Genomic DNA, 12,976 nt, shown 5'->3' with positions numbered 1-12,976 from the left:
ATACTGTGTTACTTAGGAGAGTTCAAGGATTTGTGTTGCTTTAGGTCACTTATGCTTATTTTGCAAGTGCATGATAATAACCAGATTCATGTATCAACTGCAAAATGCGTTGTGTCTGATTTGCCTCTTTTGGTTTAGATGGAAACGGCTGCGAAACAGGCAAAGAAATTAATGTTAAGGCCACAAACTGGACAAGAGAATATTGTTCATCTTAAACTATTAAGATGATTCTATGGATTTGTTTTCGATTGCTGTTTTAGAGAAAACTAAAGTCCTGCTTATAAATTTCCTCCTGGGTTCTCTTTTAGCATACTGTTAGCAGACTTTCCAGATAAAAATAATCTTCATGGCATCGTCTTAAGCTCAGAAAAGATATACAATATAGCTGTCTATTTCCATTTTGAAAAATAAAATGTCCTTTAGCATTGATTAACTCATGACTCTTCCTCTTTCATATTTAATTGATATATGGGTAAGTTTTGAAATATCTACATCTAACTATGTGTACATCAGCCCTACTTTATGATCATATGCTTAGGACATTTAAACATGTCTTTGACATCTTTTAAATTTAATAGTCCAGCTTTTAGTTTGTAATTTTCTGATGTGTGTACTTCTCAATTTTTCCTGTTATGACACAAACAAATGTTACCACTATAGTGGTCTGTTACTGAGTACAAGTCTTACAGATGAATTATTTGGGCCATTAAAGAAACTTAAAGGTTCACCCAAACTCCCAGAGTAAACTTGACCTAGGAGATAGAGCCCTTCATCATCACAGCTGTGATCACTTGGGTACTTATTGCTCTGGAAACATAGACTTCCAGGTGCATCACTGAGGCTACTCAGTGGGAAAAAAGGAACCTAAATAATAGCTTTAGCAATGGAAGACCTGAGGTCAAGTTCCAGCTTTGCCCCTGATCTCTGGGCTGGGAGAACAGCATTTGAATTTATTCTGCCCTTTCCCCCTTACATGCTGAGTATGGAGATAATATCAAAAATAAATATTAAAAAATATTCTCTGCCCTTCAGATGAGAACCTGATATTCTTTGAAAAGAATGGGGAAGGACATTTGAGGGATCGGTAGTTCCATGAATCTCTCCCTCACAATACTTGTTTGGTATAAAAGAATTTATTTTAAACTGGTATAATTGCTGGGGGCAGGGGAGGTGGAAGGGGGGTAATCTTAGCTGGTCAGATCTTCCCTAGCCTGATAGAAAGTTGTTAGTATTCTTCAGTGTTAACACTGGTACTTAAATTCAGTAACATGGCTTTTAATTTTTAAAATTCCCTTATCTTTGTTCTTAGTCGATCACAGAAAAAGATGCAGATGGTTTCCAATATCTCCTTTTTCGCCATGTTTGTTATGTACTTCTTGACTGCCATTTTTGGCTACTTGACGTTCTATGGTAAGTGACTTCTGTTAGCACATAAACATAGGTATTTTTAAATAAATTAGTAAAAATCAGTATCCAAATAACTTTTAATGTTTTTTTTAAGAGATTTGTGTATTTATTTTAAAGAGAGAGAGAAAGAGAGAGAGAGTGCCAGTGGGGGGTGGGGGGGCGGGAAAGGGCAGAGAGGGAGAGAGAATCCTGAAGCAGACCCCCTGCTCAGCCCAGAGCCCAACGCACGTGGCTCAATCCCAGGACCCTGAGATCATGACCTGAGCTGAAATCAAGAGTCAGCTGCTTAACTGACTGAACCACGCAGGCACCCCAGTATCCAGATAACTTTTAACACGATAGCCCAAAAATGCAACAGATCTACCCATTGATTTTGCTGGTCTTTTCTTCTACTCAAAGCGAATGGTGATGATTCCTTTACATATTTGTGCAGACTACACAATAGAATAATTACTGAAACAAGATACTGTAAATTTTTTCTCCTCATACTGTCCTTAAAAGAAACTGCATGCACTTTATAAGCATGCCACCCTTACTGAGGAAAGTTTAAAACTATACCAGAGAAGGCTTTCCTAATTGCTGTTGCGAATTGGGTCAGATTCCATTAATAGAGAAGAGAGACAGAGACAGATGTTGAAAGTGAGAAAGAGCAGAGTGCTATACTCATGACACTCGTGTTAATTAAAAATAAAACGCCTGATTGTTCACTGGAAGTTGGAGCCCTGCGAAGATTTGAAGGAATGGCAGAGAAGGTTCAATGGAATGAAATCTGAAAAAGAGAACAACTGGTTTTCATTTGTAACTTATTGGCCCTGTTTTCCTTCTTTAATATTATTAGGTCTTCTTCCTCTCCTATTCAAATGATCCTCAAGTTGTATTTGACGTCTTTCATTACCATTGTAATTTGGGACCTGATTTAAATTTAAATACATATATTTCACATTGTTCTCTATTAAATAATATTTCTTTGGGGTACTTTTCCCCCCCATAAACACAAATGTCTCAAAATTTAAACACGTTTGGAGATGATTAATTCAGCCTGGAGAGAATGGCTACCCTGATTATACAGTTGCATTATTACCATTTTCACAAGCAATGGCAAACAGCATTGTCTGATGAATCCATAAATGCCATGTTGCATTTTTGCATAAAAATAGTGTTTCTAGGTTTCCTGCAGAGTTACAGGGCTGGGAGTAGGTAAAGAGAGGGAGGGAGAGCTTCATGTTAGTCAAACAGTCTTTCTGTTACCTTGTTCAAGCCGTGAATTTTCTTTGCAAATCCATATTTTTTTCCCACATAAAATAAAATACCAAACCCTTTTGTACTCTTTGGATAAAGAAAACGGCTCAGCTATTTTTAGATGGTTATAAATTTTGATTCAAGAAAATTAGAACTAATGAGGTTTTTTATTATAACCTAGGCTCCCTTTTCCAAAACTGAGACCAATCGATGGCACAGAATAGAATTGGAATTCCACCCCCAGAACCTTGAGACTGGTACAGTGAGGAGACCTCACAGGAGACACAGCAAGAGGGGAAGGAGCTCTTGTCAAAGCAGTGAGCGTTCGCAGGGACTGCCATTCTAGCTTGGGTTGTCTTTGAAATCATGTTCTGAAGCTCAGAGTTAAGAAAAAGTTCAAAGTGGCACATGAGTTAGATACTTTTTTTTTAAATAAGAAAAACATACATGGAAGAGAATTCTTTCCTGTGGTGGTGAAGTTCGCACCTGTGTTGCTTGGCCCCTGGAAGTTGAGTGACAAGAGGAGGGTCTGAAAGAGGCTTTGAGTGGCCTGCCATCCACCGGCAAGGCTGAGACAGTGTAGCGTCGTCTGATGAGTGGCACCAAGTGGGGGAAAGTCTAGATTAAGAAGGGTTTTGTGCGGGGCGCCTGGGTGGCTCAGTCGTTAAGCATCTGCCTTTGGCTCGGGTTGTGATCCCGGTGTCCTGGAATCGAGTCCTGCATCGGGCTCCCTGCTCAGTGGGGGTCCTGCTTCTCCTTCTGGCCCTCACCCCACTCGTGCTCTCTCTCTCTCTCAAATAAATTGAAAATCTCTAAGAAAAAAAAAGAGGTGTTTTGTGCTTCAACTGTATGTTCTTTTTAACCCCCGTTTACGCCTAGATTGAACTTGGTGTAAATCGAGCATCCCCACGCTGTGTAGCTGCTTCTAGCGATGACTGTAGATTCCTTTTAAAGTTACGTACAGACAGGTGGAGCCTGTCTCACACAGGGCATTTTTCTTCTCAGCTTCACAAATTGCTTTAATAGTTACTTCAACACCCAGAACATTGCTTTCCTTGCCGTTTAGGTGACAAGTTCTTTGTTGTTCAGATAAAAACTGTCATTGAGCAACGTGCCTTGTTTCTTTCTTAATGCCTTCTTTTCCTTGCTTTAGAAAACGTGCACTCGGACCTCCTTCACAAGTACCAGAGTAAAGATGACATTCTCATCCTGACAGTGCGGCTGGCTGTGATTGTCGCTGTCATCCTCACAGTGCCCGTGCTATTCTTCACGGTGAGTACCAGGCCTCGGGGCCCTATAAGAAAAGCTGAGGTCTCGCCTTCCCTTCCGTGTTCGGAGCCTGCTCCAGAGAAAGCCTGTTTCAGGGAACTGCCCAGTGTCATGGGAACCGTACCAGGGAGGCACCCCAAGACTCGGTTAAGGCTCTTCGGAAAGAAAGTAGGGTCAGTGAGATAGGGTGGGCTCTGACGAGATGAATCTTAATTCTCATTAATCTGTTCCTTCTTCACAAAGAAATGTAGACAGAGTGTTTGAATCTTGCTCGTGCGTGATGAGAGAACAGAAAGGGACCGGAAGAGCACACTTAGTCATAGATAAAATTATCCCCCACCAGAGCAAACTACCTGTTTGTAAATAAACATACTTTCCCTAAGTCAAGCCCCCTGCCTGTAATACAGCACAAGGTCTTACAAAACATTTCCCAGACTCCTGTGCACCAGGACATGAGTTTCTGCTGAGGACGCGAAGGCTGGTGTGCTGGGGCCCTCACAGAGCCTCTGTTTTCTTTTCCTGTAGGTTCGTTCGTCTTTATTTGAACTGGCTAAGAAAACAAAGTTTAATTTGTGTCGTCATATCTTGGTTACCTTCGTACTCTTGGTTATTATCAACTTGCTGGTGATCTTCATACCCTCCATGAAGGATATTTTTGGGGTCGTAGGTAAGGCTTTATGAACTTTACACTTATCATTCTACAACAGCTGTTTAGAAAGCTAAAATTTCACCATAACAACTTCAATTTTTTTTTCTTATTTTACAGGAGTCACATCTGCTAATATGCTTATTTTCATTCTTCCTTCATCTCTTTATTTAAAAATCACAAGCCAGGATGGAGATAAAGGAACTCAAAGAATTTGGGTATGTCTCATGCCAGCCACTCTAATTTTTCTGATTAGTTTTTCATTTATTTACCAAGTAGCCCATCTCCCGCACCTAATCCTACTTTTAGCGGCCTCAGGAGGGGAGCAGCAGTCCTATAGTTTTCCCCTTTGGGAGATTTAAAATATCCTATCAGAATCTGATCTGTTCTCTCAAAATGTGTTGCTCTTACTGTGCCTAACTTTTGCTCTGAGCTAGGGTAGGGCCAGCTGGGAAACTGGACGTTTGTCATCCTGTGTCTCTGTAAGGTGATGCCTTGTCTTTAGAAGCTAGGAAAGGGAGAGGGACTCGAAGATTTAATGCAATCCACTGTTTTTGTACAATTCCTGGTCCCGGAAATCTTTGGGACATCCCAGGGAACATGGGATGCCTTCATTAAAACGGCTGAGGTCACTTAAAGAGCCTTTTTATGATTTGACAGAAATACTTTGGAACAACAGACCTGGATTCAGAAACTACCTTTCTATATTGGGATTCTTGTTTCCAGGTCTGGTGAAGTTCAAAGGCATCTTGAAGGTGGTGCACTTGGAGACAGTGAGGGAAGCAGGGGTGAAGTGGCTGCTGCCTGAGCACCTTCTGGAGCACCATTGTGTTTGGCCTCGAAGAAGGCTTCCCAGCTGCCCTCCCAGATAGTGTAAGCGCTCCAGCTGCACACATGACCCGAGTCAACAGGCCCGGGTGAGAGATGGAAGCAGGAGGGATCATCCTGGTGCATTTAGGAGAAGCAGCACTGATGCTGGTACAGCATCTACCTCCCCAGCAGGATTATCCCTGAAACCATAAGTCCCAAGTCCTTCTAAACCGTACCAGTAGGGGCTTCACAAGAGAAGGAGAAGTCACTCTGGCATAGCAGTAAAACACACTTAGATTACATCTGAAAGTGGTAGGGGCCTGTTGCCCATGAGTTCTCTGGGCCTCCCCAACCCTGCTCCCGTGTTAAAACTGGTAGTAGGAGCTAGCAGATGGCATTAGACAAGGGCTCCTGTCCTTGTGGGGCCCTACTGGGAGTTAGACCAGACCTACGAGAGTAAGCCTGTGTACAACCCCACCATTTGTCTCTTCTCCTTCCCTTAGTTCTATCCTCCAGGTTCCAGTCCAGCCCCCTTGGCTCTCATGTTACTTCAGCCTTCTCCCTGCAAAGTTCTCACTGGATACTTCCAAGGCCAAGCAATTTCTAATCTCATGTTCTCCAGATCCTGGTTTTAGTGACCTGTCCCCCTTCTGGCCTTCCTCAACCCTTAGAGTAACTTAGTTCTGGACATCCATTTCCCATTTCACTTGATCAAATCGACTTTGCTTTTATATATCTTTTTTCCCCACTTTTTCAAAAAGAAATGTTTGCCTGCCAGTGATAACCTCGGTTGGTGAAAAGTAACAAAATGACCCGTACATTTTCAAAGGCCTTTCTTTGTTGTTGTTGTTGTTGTTGTTGTTGTTGTAATCTTAGAAACTGTAAGGATACCTAGTGAGTTACAGAACAGATTCGTTCTGAGGTGACCACGAAGTCCAAGAACAGAATGTGGAGGATGGCCCTGCGTAGCTAGTTCTGGGTTCGCCCTCCTTGATACAATCTTGGAATGATTCTCACAGTTTGGCAATGGTTGTAACAAACTCCAAATACAAGGGGACACAAAAAGAGAGGGAAAAGCATTTCTATTTTTTTCCCCAGGTGTATGTGGGAGATGTTGGCTTCTCTGAAAATAACCCATGCCTTTATGTTGCTCCAGGCCACCCTTTTCTTGGTCCTGGGGGTGTTGTTCTCCCTGGTCAGCATTCCCTTGGTCATCTACGACTGGGCCTGCTCATCAAGTAGTGACGAAGGCCACTGAGACCAGCTGAGGACAGGAAGCGTTCCGGCCCACGGCTCGGTCATGTCACCACACATCAGCAATCTCTCATCACTTCTTTCGCAAGTTTACAGAAGCAAACCAGAAATTCACAAGATACTTAAAATGGAATAACACTTCGGTAGCAAAACTGAAACCTGTTTCTATAATGGTTCCTGTCCCTCTAAGAGTTGGGATCAATTAAGGATTGTGGATTTTTTTTTTTTTTTTAAGTTTCATGCAGTCGTATTTCTCAGTACTCGTCACAATCAGTTGTTTTTCACTCTCCTAACTCTATTTTTTATGACTTCGTGATCCCTTAGAACTTTGAAATCATAATCATCTATCATGTTTATTTATTATGCATCCAGGTTCCGAAATAATTTTCCTGCCGATGTTCCGCTCATGCCATCTGTACCTTTTTAGAAGAGAAAAGAATCCTGAATTGTATATAGTTATTTTGCTTTACAGAAAACAATGGTTTCGTAAATATTTTGCCTACTTTGGTTAACATAGCACACAGGGGTAATCATAAGAGAGCGACGGGGTGTGTGCCGTTGCTGGGTCAGGGTCTGCCCGATATTTGAGGTGGCCCTGATCACCCGGCAGCCAGGCGCTGGCAGTCCAGTGGCCTCACTGGCACTACATTCTGCTGCATGCAGGGACATTCTCCACTGGGAAGGGAGTGAGAATGATTTCTTACCTTGGTAAACATATTAAGCTACACATTTGGGTTATCTAGCAAATGAAGTTTTGTTTCCCTCTTGGCCAGTTGTGTCAAAGTTACTCTAATCTGAGTCACCTTCCACTGAGGGAGACCCATGACACCTTTGTAATAAATTGAGAAGCAAGAGTATTGCAAAAAGAGCATCCAAAATGCCTAAGAAAATATTCCTCTGATGCAGATAGCCTTCAACCCTACACCTGTATTGTTGAGGGGGGAAAAACACTTTCTTAAATTATAAACCCAGCGGCTTTTACTCATGTCCACCAGCTTTTTGCACAGGGAATAATGTGTATCTAACCAAGGGTGATCTAGGATAAGTAATTCCTGTTTTATATTGGGTACTTTAGGGGGTCTTTAAAAGACTTGTTTTATATCAATAAATTTAGGTTATTACAAATACAAGATTTTTGTACCTTAAATAAGCCTCATTCCTATTTCTTGTCCATCAACAATCCACTCCGAGTCTTGAAAAAAAAAAAGAAAGAAAAAGAACCCTCAGAGATAGCCTTTGAGAAGAACTTGTGACAGAATCAGTGTACCTTCCTTCCCTCAGATGGGGACTTTGGTGCCTGTGCTGTCTCCTCTTCTCGTCCCCAACCAAGGGATGGGCCATTACTGCCTGCCCGACATGATCCACACAGGAGGACAGAGTTGCCTCACACCCTACTCCAGCCCCACTATCTCCTAAAGGAGGTGGAAGGAAATTACACAGAGACTGAAAAAGAAGAGAGCTGGGGACAAGGCATAGCTTGGAAAGTTGGGGGACAGTAAGGAAACTCAGAATTGCACCCTCCTGAAGGTGGGCCATCACCTGTGATTGGACTGTCTCTATCACACAGTAAGAAATGTTTGTGCTCTGTGAGCTGATCTCTTGAAATAGGACCTGTGTTTTATTTATATTCTGGTTGAATTTCTCAAACACATAAGTTCACCGAGCACGGATTTCTTATCCAGAGATAAGTAGAATCTAACCGCAGACTCTTGGCAGGATTTCCAAGCACTTAGCTCTGGGTTCTGTTCCTCCCTCACTCAAATCCCCAAAGGCCTTTGCTCACCATTCACGGGGAGTAACAAGGAACTGCCCCCTCCCCCTTTACAGACTAATGTTCCATAGAAAAGGCAGGCATTGAAGCACCTTGTTGTGATCCTCTTGGGGGAGAAGGAAAGGTTATTTCCTGCGTTTCTTGGTAGGATCATCGTAGCTTTTAATGTACTGCTCCAGAATTACATCCACATTGGGTCAGAGGTCAGGTAATTAGATATGAATACCTACCCATACTTGAATACCTAACCTAGTAGAATCCATAGCCACCTCTGTCCTTCTCAGCAATGTCTTCCATATTGGATGAACAGGGAGAGAAACTGAGCAAAACAAGTCAGTTGGCCCTCGGAGGCTTGTCTAGGGCACCGAGTAATGAAATAGCCAGGTAGTGGACTGACCCTCCATTAAAAAAAGATACCTAGTTGAGTTTGCAAGCAATACTATGCTACTTTCTATTTTCCTTATTAATTTATAACAGTTCATTTTACACTCACAAAGTCAACTCAGAAAATTATCATTAACTCTTGGGATGGGTAGTGATATTTTTGGATCTCTGGATTTTATGTGTCAGTACAGGGAATTTTTATTATTATTTAAAATATTTATTTAGAGGAGGCACGTTGTTGATGTCTGTGATACTGCAGGTTTTAAAAAATCTTCTTTGTATGTTTATCTAAGTTTATTTTTCACCGGATGGATATAATAGACCCTAGTGTAATTTGTCAAATACCACAGATTAATTACATCATTTGTGTGGGATTAGCTGTAAAGTGTACTGCAGTAATTCTTCTTGTTCAGAATAGTGAACCGATAGCCAAAAATACATGTATCACAGATGTTAGGTAGAATTTAAACAGCAGTCAAGTGCTATAGAAGTTTTTCTGCTAAATTAGTAGACTAAAGAATATTATACCTTAGCCATTGGGAGCAGCACGTTTTCCTTTGGTAGATAGAAGCTTAACACTAGTGAACAGTGCCAGTTTCATGCTTTGGATTTAGAACTGTTCTCTAGTTATTATAACACAATATACTGTAAATCCCTAATTTACCTAATGTTACTTATTGGGAGTGGAGTAGGAAAGTGTGTACAGGAAAAAAATCTAGTCTTGTTAAACACAGGCTGTCCCCAATTTATAAGCAGATCATGTTGCAAAACCCTGTTAGGTGGTTGTTTGCAACCTGGAATGTATTTTCCTCTAAAAACCAGGTTATACATGGCGTTTAGGCCCCCAAAGCAGCTAGGAAAGATGGTCAGACCCATCATTTAGCAGAATAGGATAATACAACACGATGGCTAAAAAGCCTTAACCAAAAATAACATTGTTTCTAAGGAGTATTTGTTCAGAGTTGCCAAGAGTGTGTCACTCCTGTTAATGGAATCTGGACCGCCCATGTCAGCCACATGGCCAGCTGCCGGACGGTGGGGGTATGGTCACCACCAGTTAGTGGAGACCAGCGGGGCCTGAAGCAAGTCTCCAGCAAAGGAGGGGAAGAAGTCCAGGGCCACCGGAGAACCTGGTGGTAGGGGGAGGGGAAGGAGGATGAGGGGGCCTCTTGTGAGCCTGCCAGGGACATTCCTCGGCTGGTATCCTTTCTTTTGCCTGGAGGTCTCAGGCTTGGCCTGACTTTTCTGTTTGCTCCTATAGTTTGTCTCTTCCCCTGCCGGTTACAGAACAGTTGTTGCTGTGTAGCTTTCCCGTGTGCCCGTCATTGAAGCCAGCACACAGCACTTTTAATGGGTTTCGTGCTAGTGAACCATGGTTTAACTGCCTAGTAATCAGATCGGTGTAAAAAAGCTCTCTACTGACTTTCCTTCTTTGTATTTGCAGACCCTGTTGAGAAAGGCACCCAGGGGTGACGGTCATGGGGCTGGGGGTAGACAAGGGACTGTGGTAAGATTCCTGTGTTTGAGAGGACACCCCAGCAATTGCCCCATAGCTGACTTCCTTCTGGAGTTGGACTCCAGCCTCTAAGCCAGTGGTTCTCACAGTGTGGTCCCCAGGTGGGCAGCAGCAGCAGCAGCACCTGAGCACTTGTTGGAATGCAGGGTTTGGGGCCCCACCCCAGAACTAATGAAATCAGAAACTCAGGGCGGAAGCCCTCAGCAGCTGGGTTTGAACAAGCCCCCTGCCTGATCTTGATGCACATTAAGTGTGAGAACCACTCCAGGTCAATTCGTATCTCATTTTTTTCTCCCCTATCAGTCCTACCTCAGAATATGGTTCCTAGGAAATGCCGGTGCCGGTGCACAGTGGTCAAGGAAGGCTGCCTGCAGTCGGGTCTGCCCGGGCTGAGGTGCACTAAGATGACATTTTTTGAAGCTGTGAAGAAATGAAAGTGAAGTGGTTTTGTTTTTGCAGAGAAGGAAAACACCCTTTGTAAATGCAGCTTTAGATGAAATACTGAATTCGTGTCAGGAGTCAGCTCTCCACAGTGTTCGTCGGCGTTGTGTAACGACCGAGCCTGTCCTCCTTTTAAAGTGAATTCTCTAGAAAGGTCTGTACTGCATAAGCATCTACAAACTGCTCAGAAAAGGATGTAGGGCTTGGCTCCATTTCAGTAGATCGCAGTGCTGGGCAGCACGTTTATGGGGTGGGGAAGAGGTTGAGGACATGATCAGATATTTGATCTTACGGCTCAGAGCAAAAGCCTCTAGTTTCCCTCAGTTAATCAATGGCAATGGCTTGAGGCTTAGAAAGAGCAATTCCTCCATTCCACTTCACTGTCAACTTGTAGCCACTCTCAAAACAAAGAAGATACAGACTATCATTTAGCAGTGCTAATAAACAGTTTTCCTGAGACGGCAGATCTGAGAATCCTTTAGCAACAGAACATACTTCCTCTAAAATCTACACAATTATGTAGGATGATATAGGGCTTTCAGGTACAAATTGGGAATGGGGTGGCCAACAACTGAAAAATATCACTAAATCTAAAAGGGAAATTTCTTGAAAATTGTAAAATTCACAAGGCTCAGTCATTTTCCTTTAGGGTTTTCTCAGAGGAAGGGCTGTGAACTGTCTACAGGCTTGAATTTGTGTTTTTAAAAGGAAGAATCTATGCAGCTGAGGTTTATTGTAGGAAATACTTCATTTGTATGTAAATATGTTGTAAATAAATAGGAGGCTGTATATTTTTGCAGTTGTTGATCCACACTGAGATAGAAGTCTGCATATCAAGAATCTAGTATTTGCATATCAAGAATAAATGTTGTCATAGATATTAGTGGTTTTGTTTGGGAATTAGAAAAATTTATTCTCACCCAGGTAACATCGTTCTCTCAGTGTAAACTTGGAATCTAAACATCTTACTTAACTGTTCAGAAAGCGAAATGTCAGAGAAATAGTTGCATTGATTTCTTATACTGGTATTAAGACAATTATTTAAGAGATAATCCTCTGAGCTACAAATAAGGAATATTTAGACCCAAATTATTGTCAGATAGAAATAGATATACCCAAAATGACAAACTGTTTCTTCATAATGCTCTTTCGCTATTAACACTGATACCACTACAAGTATTTATGTAAACAGAAGTTGGGGAGAGTTTTTCTTTTCAAAGTTAAATTGAATTGCTGCATTTCCCAAACTTTGGGATCTTTGAAAGGGGGGAAAAACCTGAACATTAACTATGAGCACAAATTTGAAGGACAAAAAAAGGACCGTTATTTTATCAAGCTTTTGAAAGTCTTGCATGTTTGCCTTTCATTTTCAGTGTTGATGCCAACATAGACTGTCTTAAGTCATTTTTTTCCCAAAACACTTGAATCTTGACCATTGGTACGTAATCCACTCTCCAGAGTCCAGTTGTATTTTAGACTTCATGTAAGTCCAGTATGTGTAGCACACCACTGTTTTATTAATGTAAAAACTTGTAAATGACTTTCAGATGGGTGATAGAAGTGAGTCACACGTCACAAAACTTTGCTATTCATGGTTAATCAAATAGTTTATTTTCCCCCCAGGATGTGGTGTAAATAAAGAAATATAAGAAATTCTGTTCTATAATTGCTCTGTTAACATAGTTTTTAAACATTAAAAATGTGAACTAAAAGTATTTTTGAGTTTTGCCTTCGTTCTTTTGGGATGCAATACTAAAATGGGTGGGGGGGCATTTGATTGTTGGAGACAGATTTGCACACATTTTTCAGGGTTCTAGAACATGACCTGTTCATGAAAGCTTATTATTTACATACCCAAACTTAAAAAAAAATACTTCTGATAGAAATCTATCTGATCTGAAACATTACATGTTTCTCCATTCTTTGTAATCAGAGTAGGCTGAGCATAGTATTTTCTTCTTAAGCTCAGGTTCATTTTTATGGATCTCAATTTCTGTACTATGTTGTAATAAGGACTTGAGTCTTCCTCTACTCATATTGTAGCCACGCATAACAGAAAATTCTATCAACACTTCCATTTCCCTAGAACTTTAAGGGGAAAGCTTCTGCAGCTTGATCTTTTCTCTGTCCATCCCTGGCTCCTCCCCATGATCTTAGGCAAGTTTTATCAGAACAGCAAGATGGCCAGACTCTGATATCCAGATTCCTTTTGTAGACGGGGTTAGTGCAAAAACAACCT

General features: G+C 41.6%; 1 protein-coding gene across 5 annotated transcripts in view; it reads left to right on the top strand.

Moving 5' to 3' along the window:
* Window positions 1-12,452, top strand: part of SLC38A1 (solute carrier family 38 member 1) — a 68,205-nt gene extending 55,753 nt beyond the window's left edge. For 4 of the 5 annotated variants that reach the window (XM_045801215.2, XM_045801217.2, XM_045801214.2 and 1 more), the window contains 5 exons: window positions 1,310-1,410; window positions 3,800-3,918; window positions 4,441-4,582; window positions 4,682-4,779; window positions 6,528-12,452. In XM_045801215.2, the coding sequence (XP_045657171.2) occupies window positions 1,310-1,410; window positions 3,800-3,918; window positions 4,441-4,582; window positions 4,682-4,779; window positions 6,528-6,629 (562 nt within the window). In that variant the 3' untranslated portion in view covers window positions 6,630-12,452. Of the gene's footprint in view, window positions 1-1,309; window positions 1,411-3,799; window positions 3,919-4,440; window positions 4,583-4,681; window positions 4,780-5,287; window positions 5,951-6,527 lie in introns of those variants that run through there. The other variant, XM_045801218.2, reaches the window with a different exon arrangement.
* Window positions 12,453-12,976: the final 524 nt, after the last annotated feature.

This window comes from Ursus americanus, chromosome 25 (genome assembly GCF_024610735.1).
Source record: "Ursus americanus isolate L20-20 chromosome 25, mUrsAme1.1.p, whole genome shotgun sequence".
NCBI classification, from domain to species: domain Eukaryota; kingdom Metazoa; phylum Chordata; class Mammalia; order Carnivora; family Ursidae; genus Ursus; species Ursus americanus.
Note: the sequence above shows the minus strand (reverse complement) of the source record. Positions and strands in the feature narration are given on the sequence as shown.